At 43.6% G+C, this 22,201-nt stretch overlaps 1 protein-coding gene across 1 annotated transcript; it reads right to left on the bottom strand.

Moving 5' to 3' along the window:
• Nucleotides 1–1,368: 1,368 nt before the first annotated feature.
• zbtb47b (zinc finger and BTB domain containing 47b) lies at nucleotides 1,369–21,141 on the bottom strand. Its single transcript, XM_068582311.1, has 6 exons — nucleotides 20,933–21,141; nucleotides 7,892–9,280; nucleotides 6,280–6,427; nucleotides 5,674–5,789; nucleotides 4,756–4,900; nucleotides 1,369–4,031 (listed from the first exon to the last, which is right to left on the bottom strand). Exons 1-6 carry the CDS (start codon nucleotides 20,933–20,935, stop codon nucleotides 3,601–3,603), a joined length of 2,232 nt encoding a protein of 743 aa, XP_068438412.1. The 5' UTR covers nucleotides 20,936–21,141; the 3' UTR covers nucleotides 1,369–3,600.
• Between the last annotated feature and the right edge of the window lie 1,060 nt (nucleotides 21,142–22,201).

Here is a 22,201-nt window from a genome sequence, read left to right as displayed (position 1 = left end):
GGGTCTGAACAGACATTTTCAACATCCCTTTGGTCTAAATGAAACATTAATTCGGAGGACTTAACACTGGCCAAGGCAACATTTCTGGCAGGAGTTGCATTTTTGTAATTTCCTATAATCTTATGTCATGGAAATATTTGAAAAACACACCTGCCATCAACAGCTGTTGAATAATATAACTGCTACAATATCAGCCTTCAAACCACACTAACTGAACTGTAATATAAAGTGCTCGCAATAATTAATCTTTCTCATAACTCCATTGGCAACTGACAACTTCCTTTACATTTTCTCCATAAAATATAACAGTCACATATTAAAGCGCCTTCAACAGGAGCAAACTGGTGAGAGCTAAAACTAATTTCTCTTGTTTTGGGTAATGATTGGGGAACAAGCCAATCCGAAACAGCCATAGCTGGACTGTATGCATCATCAGGGAGTCGTCACAAATTATTGTCAACAGAGCGGCACAGGAAGACTGAAACGCTGCAGGGTGAACCATAACCGACTCTTCTGCGACTTACTAACCACGAACTGCTCTGAATTTGAACAAATAATACAACAAAATGAATTTATGAGCGTCAATATCCACACGGTACATTTAAACAAACAATGTATGCATTTGGATTCAGCCGGCTGTGTGGAAATCTTTTTTTCACGACACAATTCAGCTATCTATTGCTCACCTTGTATCTGCATACATGTTCCCCGTTATGGGCTATAGTGTGGCAATCAAATTCAAAGTGCATAAATCAGTAGTATTCACTACTATCCCTCCTCTTTTACCATCATCATCATCCACAACACAGAAACATTCAAATCCCTCAGAGTATAAGGCGAATACACAAACTATAACCACAGTATCTCAGTATTGTCTCTTGGGCTAGTGCTTCTGAAAACAGTGACAAATACTTGATAAGGAACGTTACATCTTTAGGTCTTTCTAATAATTCCAAAGTGTCTCCAATGACACAATGCGTGATATTTTACTCGTATGGGAGGCTTTCCTCTTTCTTTCGTGGAGCTAACAGAGTGCAGTTTACAAAGCTGCCACAAGAGAGCAACAGTCCTTATGTTTAGTCCTCTATCAATGAGAAACCCTCATCTACCAATGACTAGATCAATCCTTAGATGGGTGTGAAATGTTGGCAGTGACCTCATCAAACTGCTCAGTTCTTCTGTACAACTTCTAAATTGTAGCTCATTTCTGACCTTGGAGCTCGCTCTCCAGTAAGGCTAGATTGGATTTATCACAGCCAGAATATATATATATATATATATATATATATATATATATATATATATATATATATATATATATATATATATATATATATATATATATATATATATATATTTTAACAGCTCTAGACTTTTCATTTAAAGGGCAGTCTCAAACTGGACCCTGTACAAAAGCAGCAAATCAAAGTACAAAACGTGTGTTTGACACATGAAGAAACAAAAGAAAAAAGTACCATTATCAAATATCATCTGACGTGGCCCGAACCATTTAAGCATGGCAGTTTAAGAGATACATGTAACTGGGGGTGAGATAAGAGACATAAGACTACACTAAGGTGCTTTGCTTCAATTTGTCTTTTAAATAAAACAATGAACAGCTTATTACGGTTACAAAAGCTTATCCACAAATTCCAACATTCGGAAGTACCAGCCAAGACGCACATGGGGGCACATTCAAATGACTCTCCAAATGTAAACATGAGGAATTAATCACAAGGAAGAAACACATAACAATATTTACAGGTTAACGCTACACTACAAGTAGGCCATCTATAGATAAAGTGAGCGGGAGTGCATCGCGCACAGAGACTCTTTTTGGATAATTAATTGATTGAAAATGTCAGATTTAAAAGGAATATATTGACATTTTGGGAAGTTGCTTGTTAGTTTTCTTGCAGAGAAATTGCTGAGAAGATAGACACATCTTTAATATTTGTTTGCTAGATATGAAACTATAGCTGGCAGCCAGTTAGCTTAGCATAGAAACAGCTATTTTAATCTTCAGACAGTATCTAGCTAGCTACTTTTCTCTGTTTCCAGCTTTTGTGCTAGCTAATAAGATAAGCTAACAAGCTGCTAACTGTGGCATCATATTTACATACCCATCTCTGCAAAAAAAGCAAATAAGTGTATTTTCCAAAAATGTCAAACTATTGCTTAAAAAACTTTTTACTGACGAGGATTAAATTCTTATCGCTATGACAAACAATTGTCAAAAGTGCACGTAGAGTCACAAATGTTTAAGGGGTATTACTGCATATCTATAACGTTGATTTGCTTCTGCAGATCACCTTTATAACAAATATACTAATTTAAAATAGTGACGTAATCATAAGAAGCCCTTTTTGTGATGCGCTCTTTTGTGCCAGAATTACTCACTATCAGTGCTCTGAGAGATTTAGGCATTGTATTATAATGTTATAATGTTCATCATTTCACAATATACATCTTGATGAAATGTACACACTTATTGAGCTACGTCATCAGGTTTTTGTGAATATTATTATCCCTAACACTAATGGTATTCTGCAAACTAATTACACAGACCGGGTTTAGTTGGGAAATGAATATTAACATCAACATTAGATTTTAAACCGACCAATATACTGTAGGTCTGATTACATTAGGTTAACAAGTCACAGAAAAGTGCGACATCGTCTCAAAGCCAAATCTTCAGGAGAGGAGCACGTTTGCTTAATGTAAGCAAAAGATTAGTCAACAAATCACTGAATCTCCTGACTCGGGGGAAGCATTGTTTAGCTGAACGTAGATCTGAAGATCCTCATCTCACGACTCACACACACACACATCACACACGCTGCATTGCACGACCGACTCTCCACGCATCACAACTTCTCTCGCGTCCCTACACATTGACGTAACGTGCCACAAATAACACACCATCACAATTATAAAAATGGAGACAATTAGGAGTACATTTTAAATATCACTAGAGTTAAATGTAAGGTGCAGGATCGATTATAAATGCTGTATAACATTATCTAACTATAGCAGGTGAGCTAACAGGATTTGGTTATTGGCAATGCCATATACATGTATATGCTCGGACAAAAATCAGCATTTGGTTATTGCTGGGTCAGATCAGAACCACTCACTACGTCTTGGCAGAGAATAATCAAATTGTTTTGTTTTTTTAAATTCTCTTTATAGTGTGGTTTTTGCTCGACTGATGACCCCGGTGGAGTGAGGATTTAGGAAACTCTTCCTTAGATTTTGTAAAAGATGCTACAATCAATGCATTGTGCAAAGCTCTGGAGAGATGTGTGCGGTGGTGGAAAATCCCAAATGAAACCAGAACAGAGTTGTGAAATTAATGAGGAGAGGCGTGGTGACGACACGTCCTACTGGACTCTGAGGTTATCTATTGTATTAAACAGAGTAAAAAATAACTATTTCTTATTGTGGTAGGTGTATGTGTGTTAGCCTTCAGTCACTTTTTCCTCTCAGTGTAAACGTCACTGAGGTGCATCAATCTCCGGCTGCAGGAGTCCTCTTAAAAGCTCTACGAAAAAACAAAAGTAACAAAAGTGCTTTTTTTCTCGATGCTACGGATATTTGTTAGTTGCTGGAGTTCATCCTACCGGCAGAGAACAGGGGAGGCGGTGGGGGTAAATGAGGAGTGGGAGGCAGCCCCCCCATGGAGTGCAGCAGGGGAAGAGACAACTGGGCGCCATGGAGGTGGTGCGGGCTAGAGGCAGCAGCGGGTGTGGTCGCAGACGTGGCGGGGAGCGCCTGGCCGGAGCAGTCCACGGCGGGCGAGGCCAGAGGCTGATGGAGGCCGAGGGGGTCGCTTCCGTCGTTTACCATGGGGTTGCTGACGCGGAAGCATTTCTCCCTGTGGGCCTTGAGCATGTTGGAGAAGCGGAAGCGCTGGCCGCACACCTCGCACGGGTACGGCTTCTCCCCGGTGTGGGTGCGGCGGTGGCGCTTCATGTTGGGCCGGCTCGTGAAGCTCTTCCCACAGATCTCACAGATGTACGGCTTCTCTCCTGCACACACAGGGGGACACGGAGAGCTGAACAACACGCCGTCCGAGCACTTTCTGCTCGTGGAAGGACGAGCCCATCAGTCAGTGCTGCCATCTCCCGAACGACCTCCAACGCACCTCGGGGGTCGGCGCTCTCCCAACTTTCAGACAGTTCAGGGTCGTGATCATGTGAGCCAGTCCATGCCGGTGACATTTGTATCCTTGTATACAATTGTTCCACTCATTTATTTGTTGTGTGTATCTGACTTGTGTGCTTTATTACCTACTTATTTGCTTTTATATATGTTTTACCTTCAACGATATCTTAGAGAGAAATATAGATACACAGCTGATATTATCAAGATTTATATATAAATTAATTAAAATGATGTAAAACAGGTCGCTGGTGTAAAACTTGCCTTTTTTTATTTAGCCACAGCAGGCAGCTGTATGCTGCCTGCCCAGCATCCAATGGCCGACAGACAAAACTAGCTGGTGAATGTAGTGGAGCATTCAGCCGCTAAAGCCAAATATTTCTTTCTGGAGTCAATGAAGACCAAGACAGAGTTCAAAAGGAGCCCGAGTATTGAACTTCCATTCGTCATGTGGCCAGAAACATATACAATTGAAGGTACCCGACGGGTTTTTAACCATTAGTTGTGCAATGGAGCTGGGTGGAGCGTGGGTCTCCATATTGTTTAAAAAAACCTTAAAATGTGTCAGAAATAGTGCAAGAAGTGACTCACCAGTGTGTGTCTTCATGTGTTCGTCAAAGTACTGTTTCATGTTGAAGTCCTTTCCGCACCACTGGCACATGAACTGCTTGTGTCCGATGTGGATGCTCATGTGGGATCGCAGCTGGTATTTGTACTGGAAGCGCTCACTACAGTTCTGAAATGACACACAATGAACATTTTTACACAAAGTCTCAACAATCAGAACCAGTTACAAAATGAGTTCTCAATGGATTTCATTACATTCCTATTGTGTAAAACGTGATGCTAAATTAAACTGAACTATACAAGTAAAAACTAAGACATTCATCTCTCTTGTGACATAAAACACACTTAACACAGTTATGCAAACTGTATAAAACCACCGTTTAGAAAAAAAACGTCAAATACTTTGAAAACACAAGAATATTACAAAGTCTTTGCTTTAGAGGAATAGCTCAGCATGGTACTGTAAATATGATGCTACGGTTAGTCAGCAGCAGGGAACTTCACTTTTTACAGCAGCTTTTTATAACTTTTGGACTGAGCCCGACAAGCTGTTTCCCCCCGTTTCCAGTCTCTGTGCTGAATGGAGCTACACTTTTTCCTGGTTGTAGCTTCATATTTACTGTGCAGACATGAGAGTGGTGTCAATCCTCTCATCTAACACTGCGTGAGAAAGTGGATAAGTATATTGTGGCGTTGAGTGATGCCACAAAGCAATAAACCTGTTAATAATAATGATTTATCTTTGAGCAACACATCTGGATCCCTGCCTGATCCAAAATCCTTGACTTTAACATTAATATGTTTTATAAGCAACAACCATAAAGAGACTAATTTAAATTCAATTCTAGATATACCGGTTTTAAACTGGTGGATATCTCCAAAGGAGTAAGACTCTTCACGTGAGTCAAGTGGAGAACAGCAGCGTATTAAAGGAGCTCAAACCTCACACTTGAAGGGTTTCTCTCCAGAGTGCTGCAGAGAGTGAACCTTCAGGGACATGCTGCGCTTGAACGACTTCCCGCACGTCTCACAGGTAAACGGCATGTCCTTCGTATGAGCTAAAGACACACACACACACACACACACACACACACACACACACACACACACACAGTACAAGATATATGGTTAATGGTATTCAATATTGAGCCACTCAATAGCAGCAGGAAGACAAATAAGCAAACTGCAACCCAAAATAGCACTTAAGGAACAACACCGATGCTTTTTTATTGGCTAATTACGGTGCTAAGTACAATGGATGCGTCTCATCTGGTAAACAATCTATTTCCACTGAAGTTTCCACATTGAACTCTCAAGTCATTCATTCAGCAGGAAGGATAAATAGGACTTTATACAAACTCTCTTGCCACTGAAACACATATTGACAGGGAGTGAGGTAAGGCTCTCTGGGAAATAAGATGCTTATCTCCCAAAATAAAAGGAAGTGAAAAGCCCAACACCCAAAACAAATCACGCTCAACAATCAGTGGAAAAGGAAGAGTGAGATAATAAACGGGAACCAACATCGCTGAAGTCACTGCCACTCACCAACCATGTGCTTCCTGACATGAGCCATGGTGTAAAACTTCTTCTCACAGATCTCGCAGGAGAACTTCTTCTCGGCGTAGCCGTGCACGATCTTGTTATGCTCATGCAACGACCACAGCTTTTTGAAGGCCTTGCCACATGTTACACACTAATGGGAGAAAAAAGAAGAAGAAGAAGAAGAAGAAGAAGAAGAAGAAGAAAAAAAACAGAACAGGGGGTAAAATATAGTTATTACTGGAGCTATTTGGATATTATCTGGAACAGTCTTTACAAACACAATACAAGTGTGTGAGCTTACACAGATACTTGAGTGTTCACTGGACCAAAAAAGCAATTAGAGTCAGTAGATTAAAGCAGCAAATGATCTTCAGGACCACAGCAGGAGTCCAGCTGCTCACTGCCGAGAGCAGGTACTGAGACATAGCAGCCTTTCATATTACTGCCTCACTGTCTACGACTCGTGTTTATATATGTGCAGGATTCTAGCTGTACATGCAATAATCATGAACTAAATAATAGTTTGACAGCTTCTACCATAATCAAAAGTATACGTTTGTGTGTATTAAGTATTATCAATGCAAAAATCACATTTAGTTTCACTTATATAGACTTCACTCTTGACAGTAGAAGATGTTGGATATCAAACCAAAATACCAAAAGCATTGTCATTTATTTGCCTCAAACCCGGGCTGATGTTTAATTTAATCTTGAGTAGGAAAATATTATAACTACATATTGTCACCTCTCTCCATGAAGCAGGATGCCGGCAGACTTTTGTGCCAAGCTCAGTATTCAGGTCCTTTACTTGAAAGGCAAAATGAGCAGCAATAATCATTCTCCATCACATCTTGAGGCGCACTAAAAGTGTGTGGTGATGTATCACTCTGCATCTACAGAGACCCTCTGATTGTATTTTCTCTTTTCCTTTCATTTTGCCGCGTTTGGAACGTTCCTTGGCCTCAACTTCTAGAAAAGCTTAGCAGGCGTGCAACTAACTGATTAATCAACTAATTTAGAGGCCTTCAGTGTGTGTTGCAGAATCCTAATTTGTAACTAACTGTCCACATTATTAGCTGTGGCTCGTGAACAAGTTAACAGTAAAAGATGACCCACATGAGTGTTTCAGCGCTTTCAGGAGCTTCTGTCATCCTGCTAATGACAACATGAGGGTTCCAGAGATTTTAGCGAGACGTGGTCACAGCAGAAAGTGGCACAGCGAAATCTATTCGTCTTTACTTCACATTTTTACTGACATTTTGGTTTTAGGAACATATCATTTCACACAAATATTTTTACAGGAGAGAAAAAAAAATCTCTAAGCAAATAAGCTCGCATATGAGACAATAAGTTCAGACAGTTTATTTGTACATAGCTCTACAAACCATTTATCTTTTCATAAACAAAGCTAGGGGGCCACAATAGCTTCCTCCTTTTTGGACTCTCCGGCTCTCCGTTCCCTTAAAGATCAGTTATGTAAAGAGGGTTTGGCTTTTGGTCAACATAAAAAATGTGTGGGTCGAATTCACCAAAGTTTAACTCAAAAAATAAAAATAGTAAATCATGCTCATTTTCAATATTGAGAGGAAGTCTTTCACCATAATCTGAATCCTACCTGGATGCTCTTCTCACAGTCGGTCTGCTGGTGCAGCAGCAGCTCGCTCTCCAGCAGGAAGCGTTTCCCACAGTTATTGCAGATCTGCATGCGGTTGTGAGTAACGTTCATGTGCTTTTCCAGGTACCAGCGGTTGTTGAAGACGCGGGGGCATTTCTTACATGGGAAGTGTTGCTTCTCCTCCAGCCTCACCTTCTGGCCCGGGCCCTCTGCGTCCAGCGTCCTCTTCCCGCCCTGCCGCTGGTTGGCCAGCTTGGCCTCGGCCAGTGTCTGCCGCATGGCGGCGGTGGTACCCGCGACGGCAAAGGCTCTGGTGCCCCGGCGAGTTCGATCCATCAGGGTCGGCTGCTCCAAGCCTGGAATGTTTAGAGTGTTCTCCTCCTCTTCCTCATCCTCCTCCTCTTCCTCCTCCTCCTCCTCGCTGCTCTGTCCCAGTGTGTCCCCCCTCTTGGGCTCATCGTCATCCTCTTCTCCACACGTGTCGTCATTCTCCACCTCGTCGTCCTCGCCTTCTTCTGAATCCCTCTCGTTGTCGCGGCAGCACGCAAACATGGCGGCCGCCTCGGCGGCGTTTGCTGACTTGGTCTCCGGCCCCTTCGACACATTCAGGGTCTGGTTGTTGAGGTTGACTTCAACAATGATCTGGTCTCTGTTGAAGGAGGCGTGGATGTCGGCGGTCTTTGACTCCTCTCCGTTGCTCTCGACTTTGCACAGAGCGGCCACGCCGGCACCGGCCCCGCCCCCTGGCGCGTCCTCCTTCTGGTAATACTGCTTCTGTTGGGAGGCCGTCTTGCCCGCCTCCTCCACCCTCACGGAGAACGGGCTGCTGCCGTCCCTCTTGTACAGCCTCCCCAGCTCTGACTCCTGTTTGATCTCCGGGTACAGCAGGCTGGAAGGCATCGCTACAGAAGCCGGGTCACCGCCGCCGAGTCCTTCCTGATTGGCCATATCCGAGCAGGTGGTTCTCAGCGACTGGCTGCTGATGAGGTCGCGACAGGACGCCGCGATGTCGCTCATCTGAAGCAGGGCAGCCGCGTTGAGCACGTCGCGGACAGTGCGGCTGCTCACCAGCAGTTTGGAAGTGTAAATAAAGTTGAGGATTTGCTGCAGGCCTTGTGAGGTCAGGGCGTCCAGTGACAGGTCCACCCGCCGCAGCTGTTTGCTCTGTGCAAAGAGGGAGTGGAAGAAAGGGCTGTAGGCCGCCAGCACGCCCTTGTGGGCCGGGAAGGTGCTGTGCTGACGCACCAGGACGATGTCGACGTCACACAGGTCAGGCTGGAAGAGGCGCTGCTCGTTCAGCCTGTCCATCAAACAGGTGAAGTGCAGAGCCACATCCTCCACCAGGGAGAACTCAGCAGAGGGGAAGTCTGTGGTCTTTTCCACTATGAGCTGAAGATGGAGGGAGAAAGAGAGAGAAAAGGGTTAAGATGGAAAATATTATCATGGAGCAATATATATATATATATATATACACACGCAGACACACACACACATATAGATATACACACATTTTATCGCTTTGTCTTCTTATATCACACAACTTTATGTCATTTCACAAAACATATCTTGTTAAAATAGAACAGCTGATTTCTCTTACATAACATTGTCAGTATTCTTTGATTTGACCTGCACCTAGAGGCATAAATCTATAATAATATAAATAAATCCATCCTACAGTAGTTATTATCCAGGAGTGTTCTTCATGATGTTCTGTTTTGTTAAGTGCACTGCACAAAGCCATCCAATGCATACATGCTGCTGGATATGATAGGAGAAAATTCAAAAAGGTGTAACCCTCAGCGCTCTGTGCAAAGTCCTCAACTTCCCAAGGTGGGTTTATTTTAGCACAGGAAGGACAGAGTTTCGATCCAGACGGGATGTGAGTGGGGACTGAGCAGCAAACAGAGCAAACACACACACACACACACACACACGCACACATACTTATATGAGATGTGCAATCATGCACGCACACAGACACACAAACACACAGACGCACAACAAACACAAACACATTGTCTGGTCTCTGCAAAGACTGACTGCTCTGCATTGGTATTCAGTGCCATCTCCCCCCCATTAGCCGGCTCTCTAAGCACACCCACTCACTACAATGTCCCTGTGGAACGTAGAATTATGCACAAGACAAAACACGTCCGGAGAAATAATTAGGGGAACCATGCCGAATAAATACTAACTAACACTGCAAACAATTAATGGAATTTGTCATTCTAGGCGTCTCTTGAAGGCAGAATAGGATGAGTATTAATATAAACCTTGTTTTGGCTGGAGATGGTATAGCTGTGAGCCATAATTACATCTCGACAGCTCTTATTTTACAGTATTTATAGTTGCATGTGAAAGAAATGAAGAAATAGGGCAATATATTACATTTACAATTAATTTTAGGACAGCAAGTATTAGGGCATTTACTGAAAAACTCACATTGCTGTTCAACATATTTTCTGTTTAAGATCAATGAAATCACTTCATTGTTAAAGCTGTAAAATGGATTTGCATTTGGTCCTAACCTTCAAAATATGGCCTGTTTGAAGAATTCAATTATGGAAGTGTTAGATTTATTCATAGTTTTGAGCTGCTAAATTGGACTCTGAGCCAGAGAGGAGTGAAGATCGGGTTATCTATCCCCGTGCAAGGCTGCAGACGTCGCCCAAGGGCAAAACGCTGCAGCCTTAATCAGATCAAGTGTAAGTTGCAGACTGGAAGTTATTCTGCTTTAGCGATAATGATCTGCATCTTCCTCTGAGATCCAAATAAGATAACGCTGTCAATGATTATATTCTGAATCTATAGGATGAATAATATTAATTGATTCAAAGCATTGCTAGCTTAGCGTCAAATTCAAATAACTGACTATATTTTTAAGGTCTGATGACGAGTGTATTTCCATGACGTTACTTTAAATTTTAGATTTAGTTCATTTTACTTAAAACAGAACGTAGTTATTTCTCTATTGGGAATAAGCATCATTAATTAGTCTAAAAATGGGATTCTCTGGATTTGAAATGCAAAATAATGATGCGTGCCATATGCACCTGTGAGTTCCCAAATGATTATCTGCAGAAGTCTTTATGCCCCAAAACTGAGCTTGCAATGGGGCATTTTAGGCACTTTTCTTGCATGCACATCATTTTGGGGGGAGAAATTATTACCAAGCATTTTGTGATAATTATTTAGGATTAAATACGAGTTTTATTTGTATTTTTGAGTAGACACGGCTTATAATCGGGTACGCCTTGTAATCCGAATTTGACGGTAGATTTTGCGGTTGCAGACCAATTTTATTTGGTGTAAAATAGGGCAAAACGGCTCACAGAAACAAGGAATTTGTCCTGTTGGGAGGTCCATAACATTTAACAATACATACTTAGCGATAAACATGAAACAGAGGGCAATCAGAAGGCAGCATGTATATTTACAATTGGGTGTATTGAATATTTACAGTTGGATCTAGCGGAAATAATAATTAAAGTTGAAAATAAGTAAAGTGCACGGAATGAAGAGATTGATGGTGTAAAAGTGACAAGTGTAAAGTAAAGTGTAAGTGTAAGAGAGTGGATAATTGCGTTATTTTCATCATTTAAACCTATTTAATCCAAGAGCAGCTGCGTCTGTCACAATATGCAACACAGACAAAGGCCTCCTGTCTCATTTCCTCATATAGAGTGTTATAACTAAACACATTGAGTGAGTACTTTGCAATTAAAGACCGCATCCAACTCCCTCGATCTTTGTCTGTCATTATCTCTCCTTCTCTCTTGCTTGGAAATGTCAGGGAGAGAGCTTGTTTGCTGTCATTAAAGGGAGCGCCACCTTTAACCAGCCTCTCACTCAGATGCCTCCCAATACATTATTCATATCTGGCCTGACCTGTGACAAACACGCAGCGGGGGGATTACTGACGCACCCAACAAGAGGTGTCATTTAAACGAGCTTCAATCAAAGCTCCCTTCACACTCATTTAATCTGCCAAACACAACATGCTCGAGCATTGTGGAGGCCCCCGAGGTCCTGTTGCACTCGGCAAACTCTCGAGGTTGATGTCTTTTAATTTAATAGCCGTATCATTTAAATATATAATCGATAGAATATGTTATTTATTTCACCGTGGAAGATGTACTGTGCCCTTTACATGTTGGAGGGAGGTTATATTAGTAATAAGTAAACATGAAAAACATTATTTATGCCATGAAATGCTCTTCACACTTTAATACACTACTGGAATAGTGTGAGGACTTCCTGAGTGAACAATCCCACCACAATGTCTATTGAGTTGCTGTTCTAAAGCATCCGATCACGTGACACGGTCTCCAACAGCCGATTTAATCACTGATCCAACCTGATAAAATGTGCTTTTTCATTGCTTGTTTTTCCAATTCCAAAATCATGCTAATTGGGCTGATGAATGCACAATTACTCTGAAAGGTCACAGCTGACAACAAACCAAATCTAGCGATCCATTGTTTAACCGCTCTAATGGGGTTTCACTCACGTATTCGCCAGACATCGCATTTGCCCAATTTTTTTAGGAAGATAATTAAGGCATCTAGAAAAGACAACACTTCCCCAACCGGCCTGATGGCAACACTTTCATTGAAATGAAAAAGTTTGATGCTTTGAAACTACTTCACCACTAACCCAGTGTTGATGAAGCTGTGATGAATGATGCGCAGGATTACTGCTCGGCCCAAGAGGAGGCTGCTGTATTCAACAGATGGAAAAAAACTCAAATCTTTTGGCAAATTATTGCTGTTGCTAATTCAGTGATCAGACTCAGAGGTGCAGGTCGAGCTCACAGTCAATGTGCCAATCAAAGCTTGTGACATGAAAGTAACCGGCGAATCGGCAGCCAGCTGGGCCATGTCAGGGTCGCTGGTATGCACTTGGCAGAGGCCCGGCTCTTGGACCCGAGCCAGACAGAGCCGGGTCCGACAATGAAATCCTTCTTTCTGATTTGACTTTACTGGTGAGAATGACCTTTTCTCTCCCACACCTTTGCACGAGATGGCCCGTGTGGATTTACTACTCTGTAAAGTTTGCGTCTCCGTCACTGTGGCTGTGCTGTGACCTCTGCAGAGCTGCCGTTTTAAAAAAATCAGTTTTTTACTTTAATCTAGTCGACTGCGGGGGCCACCTGTAACAGCAGCCTTGACCAAAGTGGAGCTGGAAAATATCTTGAAAGTTCATCCCTTTCAATGTTCCTCTTGTGTTCAAATAAAGCCACCGGTTCCCCAAACTGCTATCCCGCTGCTATTTTGCCTCCGCCGTGTCAGACGGCAGACTCATAAAGCCAGAGAAATAAAATTGGCATCTACTTCGACGGTCTTGTTTGCTTGCTGAGGTGAACAGACTGATCCATTAGCGGGGGCCAATGTCAGAGCGCAGCACAGAGTTGTGGACACATCGATAGTGCGAGGGAGGGCAGGTTGCATTCAGGCAGGAAGGAGTCTCGGGGGGGAAACACAGCGGGGGTTAAAGCTTTCTCTAAACCTGCAAGCAGACCGCTCAGACTGAACTCAGTGTCCTCTCACATCCCCGTCTTCATCTTTCTTAACAAACATCTGTGAGCTATAGACAAAACATAACATCACAGTATCGTTGTGTGTTACTGTAATAAACATATAAATTGCAAATTATTTGGACAGTCAGCTATTTGGATTATTCACCATCAAGTTTAAGTAAGTAAAAAGAAATATTCCTCTCTAAGTATGCAACTTCAAACAAATGACTGCGACCAGGAGTGTGGCTTTAATGCATAACGTCATAATTATGTTGAACATCAGTTTACATTTAATGTGTGATTTAGCGTAAATGAACCGCTTTGTAATTTAAATTGATATCGGAAAATATTGTTGTTGTCATAATGATATGTCCATATTGCTCAGCACTAACTTCTATCATTATTTGACAAAAATAAATAATAAATAAACTTTAACTCGCGTGATAGCAAGAAAACCATCATCAAGACAAGACTTGTCTGTCAAACTTGTGAAAAACGGCCATCACAATTTCCCAGAGCACAAATTGTTTGCCCAACCGACAGCCGCAAAAGAAAAATATTCAGTTTATAAAGATTCAAAGCAGAAAAAAGATAAACTACAAATCTTCTCTTGGAAGCAGCAATCTTTTCGCTTGATAAATTACTTTTACGACATTATACACATTTTTGATTTATTGTTTTGTCAACCAACGGTTTTTATCACAAAATCCATCATCATAAGTTGCATCTATTGTTCTTTTAGACCAAAACTGATACAATTAGTGTAATTATTAAATGAGTTGTTTCAAAGCAGTTCTTTAAATTCCACCAAACTACCTAAAAACAATCCATTTAAAACAAGAGCAACTTGCTGAATGTCAAACTGTCCGTATGCACAGTGAAGTTTCCACTTGAACATCACCATCGGAAATAAAATGAGATCACCAAACCATCCACAGCCATGGAGACAGCAATCCCTTGAGCTCAGGCATCAGCCCCTCTTGTCACCCAGTGGGTGGGTGGGTGGGTGGAGAGGGGGCGGGGGGGGGGTTGTGGGCCACTTCCACCCACGAAGCTCTCCAACCTACAGTAAAGAGCACACTCAGCAGCCCTCTTCACAGCGAGGCCGCCTGCTGAGCGGCTCGCCGTGACTGACACCCGGAGGAAGGAGAGCGGGCACCGTGTCAGGCCTCATCTCCCTCACGGGCACGGACATGGTAGGAGAGCAGAACACACACCGATCCCTGAGTCATCAGCAGCGCAGACGAGAGCAAAGCATGACAGACTCGAACGCAAACTCTCCACAGAGATCGCCCGGCTACAACGGGCGAGTTTGGCCTCACAGTGACGGCAAAGTGCTTCTACGTGGCGGGGTGCGGATCAGGTCACGCGTAAACACAACCACGCAGAACGAGACAAGGGCATGTCATTTCTGGCACAGTCCAATCAGACAGCCATTAAAAAGTCATCAGGCTAATGACTGACACCGTGTCCTCTGTGTGCTCAGCAGACCTGCCCCGCCGCCGAGGCCAAACGACAGACAGGTTTAGTCCCAGAGAAGCCGAGCCAGAGAGGCAGTTCTGACTCTCCGGGGTGAGAATCGCGGCTTAATCTTCGGGGCGTTATCTGGTCGAGCATACAGGCCGGGCAAGACTGGCACGGACGGAAAGCATTCTGCCAAATTGTCAGCGTTTATGTCCAGTCATGGATGGATTACTGAACAGGCCTATTGGGTACTGGCCCAGGGGCCTCAGGTCTCATGGGCCAGGGCCTCCAGTTACTGGACTGTCTGTATTTTGGAGAAGTAGAACCAATGACACAGCAATGCAAAGGTAAAACAAGCACAAAGCGACAAAAGCAGACTCCAAAGTGATGCAGAAGGACTCCACAAAGATGCGCACAGCAAACAGTCTTTTAGTCTGGCTGTCTTGCTCCTGTGTTAGAGGGGTGAGTGTGTGTGTGTGTGTGTGGGGGGGGGGGCTTTTATATGTCTGTGCTGCTTATAATCCGTCCATGTGTCTAGTGGAAGATTTCTCCTCTGTCTGCAGTCTGCACTCCCTCCTCTCCTCTCCTCTTTAAATCCAATCAGCACAGAGACCCAGCACTGACCTTGAGGTAGAAGAAGCATATACAGTAGCAGATGCACGAGCACACCCGCACACGTCTGCAACCCCAAACGCCCATGCAAGCGTACCTGCATCATAATCATGCATTTGTGCCCACGTCAGTACACAGGAAATAAATAAATCTGCCGTATGCGTTGACACTGCTGATGCATGCAAAGAGGATCTGAATGTGCCCGGACTCACATTATCCTGTTATCAAACATGTTGCTCTTAGGCGAGCCAGACTGGTAATATCACCAGAGACAAGGTCTCACTTTTAACAAGCCCTCCGGTGATCGTTAGAACGTCTATGATAAAAGAGAAAAATCTAATAAAAATCAATGTTCAATGACTAAAGGGGGAAGCAACAGCAGCGGTCGGCAGCATGCTCGCTGCTGAGGTCAAACGCGACACGGTCACATTAAAGTGGAGTTTAATACTCATCGGGATGACACTTTCTATCTGATAATCGTACTAAAGGCGGGTAGTTACACCTTGTGGCTATGGGATTATATAATTCAGAAAATTAGTGGCGCATGTGATGCAGATTGGTGGAGAAAAATCTGTCCTCATAGATCATCCAAACTCTGCATTTAAAGCTAAACACATGGATGCGTTGTGGTGTACTAAACAGACCTATTACCTCACTGTCTGGCTCTTTAGCTGCTCGATACTCCGCTATGGTTCACCAGGTAGCCGCTTACGTTGCCCGTCTGCTGTTTGGGGCTCCGCGGATAACGATCAGCGGTCAAAAGAAAAGAGCTATATATCACAAGCGGAACTGCCTCAAGTCATGGGAACTGAATGGGATTTCAGGTAAAAGTGTACGGCAGCACATTATCGGATGCAGCAAAAGGAGAATCCTAAATGACTTTAAAATGAGCTGCTAGTTTTTCACTTCTCTCTTTCCACTACTTTAGCTAATTATTTTATTCCCCTCGGGCCATTAAAACATTTAACTTTCTTAACCACAGTATTCACTGCTGGCTGCAATTAATAAAAGACAATATTATCAGCATTAGTGCTGCTCTAATCCCACACATCCCATCTCCACTCCACACTGTGGGCTTTTCCCAGTCCTAGTCTAGCAGCCTGGACTCGCCACAGTCGTGCCCTGGTGGAGCTCTCCACCAGCTTTCACCTTTAGATTTAAATACATTTCCATCTATATGTTAATGCAACCACAAGTGACAAGTCAATCTACAACTGATACGCGTTTACCCGAGCATGAAATTGGGATGCACAAACAAAAATAAGGATGAGAACAGCATGAGCAGCATCTTGGCGACGTACAGTACATTAGAATTTGACAACGTGAGCAGGATTGCCTCGACTGCATGATTTGCGAAGCGCTTTTTCCCGGCTTGTCCTTAGAACGTGCCGGACAACAGCATGTTTCATCTCTTTGGTGAAGTCCACGACAGTGCGTGTCGGCCAATCACAGGCGATGTTGAAAGGAGGCAATCAATCGGCGGTCGTCTGGAGTTGGGATGACTCGGACGAGCAGTTGGATAATCAAAGAAGCGGCCTCGAGGCGGTTGTAGGGGGGCAGCGATGAGGTTGGACTGTTCCGCACTGAGGCTCTGCCAGGAAGTTTGTGTCTGGACCGATGAGCTGGGAGAGGAAGCGCTGAGTCAGGAAGCCTGGCCAAGAGAGCGGCCCGTGGTGCTGGCATCTCCTACTCACACACACGTTACAGCGCTTCACACACCAGCGCTCCGCTGGAGTCCTAGCACACTGTTCCCAAGCCAGCGCCGCACACGCATGTGCATAACGGCGCGCTCACACACACACACACACACACACACACACACACACACACACACACGCCTGCTGTGCGTGCATTCATCAGCCAACACAGGAGATGCGACGCCAAATACCTGTGGCACAACCAAGTGTGCAGGGCTGCACAAACGAGATGTGTCTATTTGTGAAATATCAAGGTGGAAAAAGATCAGGAATCCCAATTTATCCAAATATGTACGGCACAAAGAGTGAAAGGTGCACCTTTGAGGTGATCTTCTCCAGACAAAAGATCATTCTGATGTGGAGCAGGTGCAGACATACCCGAGGGCAATTACACGGGAAGAAACTGTGATCTTCATTACCCCTTTTATAGTACGACACACCGAGAGAAGAGGCTAACGCAAGACTCTAAAGAGACCCTTATCAGAGGGATCTCTCTGGTGTCGCAATACTCTGTGTGTGTGTGTGTGTGTGTGTGTGTGTGTGTGTGTGTGTGTGTGTGGGTGTGTGTGTGTGCAGATGATATGTTTGATGAGAAGGTCAGAGAGGACGGAGGGAGAAAAAAAGAAGAAGAAAAAAAAGTAGAGGAGGAGCATCGGCTTTCTACAGCCGCAACCAATCAATGGACGGCAGAGAAACGGTGAATATGAGCAGAAAGGAATAGTTAGACATTTTTGGGAATGTATTTTGGTTTTCTATTGAAGAGTTATACTGATAGCGTCACTCTCACAATGACTGTACATTGGATATGGAGCTACAGCCGGTGACCGTTAGCTTAGCTAGCTTTGCTCGGACTGGAAACAGAAACTAAATCCTTCAAACTGATCTTCTAGCCGTTTGTCTAGACTTTATGCTAAGCTAACCAGCTGCTGGCTGGAGTTGTATATTTAGTGGCAGGCTACCGATCTGTCCTCATCTAACTTTCTGCAAGAAAGACAGTAGGTGAATTTCCCAAAAGGTTAAAAAAAGAAGTTTAGAATAAATAAGTGATTGGTTTTAGTTATAATAATATTGTGATGAAAGGAGTGTACTCTTCAAACTGATGTGCACACATTCTATCCTAACATTTGCACTTCTCTCAACCTTCCCTTCAGATAAACAGCATGAAATGGGTGCTTCGGAAGAATGTCTGTACAAACTAAACGTTAAACAAATATTTATGATGACTATCAGATCAAGCATCCCTACTTTCCTGCTTGGCAATTCTCTAAAAACAGCATAAAAACTCATTCCCATCAGCTTCAAAGCTCCCCATAAGTCTCTCCCTGGCCTGAATTCAGCTAAAAGCTATCAGATCCATTTAAACAGAAAACTCTCCCTATATCTTTAAACGCCTGGCAAAGGCTAATCAAAATCCTCATATCAAGTTTGGCAAAAGAAAAAAGCAGTTTGGCCTCTATGACAATGGGGTTCAAAGCTATGTTTTAAAAAGTCCCATCGTGGGTTAAATGAGTTTGTTGGTTTCCAAGATGAAAAGACGCCGACACCAGCTTGTCCTGCTGGGAAACAATACAAATGGATTCATACAAAGAGTAAAGTCAACCTTAATCACTTGGGAAAACTTGTGCCATTTTCACCAACAAGAACAAAAGAAAGCTTGCATAAGCCCAGTGACTTTGACCTTGCTCTCTGCAGCCGCGTCCACTGTTTCTTAATCTCGAGGGCCATAAATCAGCAGCACCTATACAGTGTAGTCAGAGTTTCCAAGGAGAGCGGCCTCCTACCAGGGGCCGAGGATGTCTGCTGTAGTTTGTTGCCCGGGCTCAGGAATGGCCGCACTTGTCACAAGGACTAAAGGCAGTTTCCTCGCTCAGCACCCAGAGACAGTGACGCCTCAAAGTCAAGGGTTGGCAGGAATGCCCTGGATAGGCAGTTACGTAAAACTCACAGCACCCTGCGAGGAGCGAGAGAAGGAGCTACTCGGGACCAACCAAACAGCGTGGGATGAAGGAGCAGTGAGTGGTATGAATATCGAAAAAGTGTGCATGTGTGACACAGATTTACAGATTCACAAATCCCTCAAATTAGGTGAAAAAGTAAAACAATCATTTGAAGAGAATGGAGGAGAGATGATGGGCCTCTGGGCATAGACATGTAAAAGCTACCCGGATCCTCTGACATAAGAGAAACACCCGCAAAGACTACAAACGACACGAGCACACCTGTCATGTTGTTCATAGTCATTTTGAGTCTAATCATACATGTTTTGTGTCTCTTTGTTGTCGTTTTGCGTCACTTTTTTTACTTGTTTTGTCTCTTTTTGTGGAAATGTTCTGTATCTTTGTATTGGTTTTATTGGTTTTCCAACTAGAAGTGTGAAAGGTCACTTCATAGGGACACTCTGGTCCAAGGGCCACCTGACCCCTTGGCCCCGGTAATAATAATAAAGCTTAATATGGTAGGCCTGTTCGGTAATCCAACCATGAATAAGGGAATTTGTGGATATAAAGCTATTGATGAATGCAAAATTAGCGGGAGACTAATCCGCTTTTGATGTCAACAAAGTAATTGCAGAAATTATCTGGGGCATGTTTACCAAAACAGTCAAAAGACACAATATCTCTCATCACCGGAGCATTGCATTCACCAAGCACACTTTGTACTTTGTCAGTGATTACTCTCGTGCGCGGCACACACAAAAAAACATTGAATAGAAAAAAAAGGGGACGAAAAACAGACCAAAATCTCTCTCTCTCCCTCTCTTTGCTCCCACCAGAAGCCACCCAGCGAGCACCAGGGCTAACCCCACTGACCTGACCCAGATATTAACCCAAGCCTCCAGATGTGAACGCGCACTGGGATTACTCCACCACTGCATCAAGCTCCACATGCTTTCCTAATGAGGCATCCTAATATGACCCTGGAGACAGAGCGGACTGTCTGCCTCACTATCTGCCTCCATTGCCAGAACTCTGTCTGTCTGTGCAGGATCATCTTCATACAATGCAAGGAAAAATTAAAAAATAAAATAAAAAAAGGTTGCAAATGAGAGTGTAAAAGTGAAGAAAAAGAAACTGAGCTCATGCAGCAGACAAAACACCCCACACAACTACACATGATTCCTCAAAACAGCACACTGTGACTATCAAACCGCATCACGGAGCATTTCAATTGCACGAGGACACTTCCAAGGATGACGTGCTGAATATCCAGACACCTCTCCGGCCGAGTGTCACCTGCAACAGAGTGAAGTTATCAAGCCACGAAGAGAGTGACATCTCCTCCTCTCGGAGACGACACACGAGGATGCATGAATGTCACCGCGAACTTGTCCTGCAGCGGCCGCCGGGGGAGAAAGCAGCACTTTCCCTCGCGCCGTGCTCCGTTTGCACCCGTCACGACCTGAGCCCTTTCGCAGGAGCGCCCTGATATGAAAGAATTTAACTCCTTCTCCGCATCAATGTAGCTATTGTAGCCATTGCATTCTTTCGGCAGCTTCAATTCCCCCCTCCACCCCCCCAACCCCCCCAACTTGTGCCGCGTCGGCAAGTTACAAACTTCGGGGTAGAAAGCAGAGAACACACGGTGGTGACAGCCGGCGGTACGAACACACGGCGAGGCGCAAAGTGCGCTAAGTTTCATCGGCCTGCTAAGTAGCTCAAATTTGCAAGAGATCAAAGAGGGACACACACACACACACACACACACCAAAAAAAAATAAACAAAAATGCAGCGCTCTTCTCCGTAGCCTACCATTTTGATCCAGCGTTTCGAGGCTCAAAGGAGTCCCAGAATAACTCCTTTCGCACCAGTTTTCCCCTCGCCATGAAAATGACCGTTGAATTGTCACATTTCTTCAGTTTTTGCCTTATCCTCAATCTTTTTTTTTCCCCCCCGTGCTGCTGTAGCATTCAGACAGACAAAAATGCAGAGGCTGCTTTTGCAGAAGGAATTGGTGATTGGAGCTCGGGGATCATATGGGCTTTTTGTCAGACGTTTTTAAAGGGACACGGTACCGTTTACCGTGGAGTTGCGAGACAGACGCGTTTCTTTGTACCGAGGGCTACTTGGATGAGGTTGGTTTCTTTTTCCCTTTTTTCCCCCCTTTTTGTTTGGCGTCAGCAGAGGAACTGTGGGAAGGACACGCAGCCATATGGCGCAAAACCCCGGTGCGCTTCCCCTCTCGCTGTGCGCTCGTGCAACGGTGTGACGTCACTTGGGCAGAGAGCTGCGGAGGTTCAGGACGTTCATTCATTTCCTCTGTTGCAGAAGTCATTGTAACTTCGTTTACACCACATATGAACAGCTGTCCGCGCCATATGTCGGCCCGTCATAACTTCTTCATGACCATGTCCCTGTATTTGCACGTATGAAAAATACCAGGGCCACACTAACCTCAGGTGCCCTGGGGCTAACATTACGTATTTAGTCAGGATTTTTGCATCATATAACCATATTATATGCATAACATAAACAGTTATAATAAAGGTGTTAAAACTAGATGCTGGCCTCCTCTGCGGGGCCTCTATATGAAGTAATAATAAAATACTTAGGGCCCCGATCATTTCTGTTAATATTGTGTTGAGGTGGTGCATACATACAAACGTCAATTGCCACTATAGGACTGTAATAAACGATACATGAAACTATTTCAAATTATTTTCTTGATTAATCAATTCATTGTTTTGACCTGATGTCATGCTTTTCAAGAAACGACATTCAAAACAATATCTTGTAATCTTCAAAAACACAAAAGATAGTCTGTTTACCATGCTCTGTGTTAATGTGCCAAGAACAATCAATTATCAGATAGTTGGCTTTTCATTTTCTGACACAACATTGGAGCCCCCATGCATGTGAGTTGCCGAGTTAATAATTCAGCTTTGTCGTTAACCCCCCTGAAGGATCCCTGAACCCCATTGCCATCATTCATTCCAGAGTACAATGTATGGAATAGAAGTCAATATGTTCATAACAAGGTGGGAAAAAAATTGATAGCAACCTGGAGCAAGTCTCATTCGT

The sequence above is a fragment of the Clinocottus analis genome, unplaced genomic scaffold (genome assembly GCF_023055335.1).
Source record: "Clinocottus analis isolate CAN_PGR_092001 unplaced genomic scaffold, fCliAna1.0.p SCAF_18, whole genome shotgun sequence".
In the NCBI taxonomy this organism is placed as follows: domain Eukaryota; kingdom Metazoa; phylum Chordata; class Actinopteri; order Perciformes; family Cottidae; genus Clinocottus; species Clinocottus analis.
This window is presented reverse-complemented; position numbering and strand designations above follow the sequence as displayed.

Bases quoted from the DNA above. Each gene is read 5' to 3' on its own strand.
- zbtb47b (XM_068582311.1), bottom strand. The intron at 6,428-7,891 runs GTAGGATTCAGA...TTCTCCCATTAG, and splicing joins ACTGTGAGAAGAGCATCCAG to TGTGTAACATGTGGCAAGGC. The intron at 5,790-6,279 runs GTGAGTGGCAGT...GTGTGTCTTTAG, and splicing joins TGTCAGGAAGCACATGGTTG to CTCATACGAAGGACATGCCG.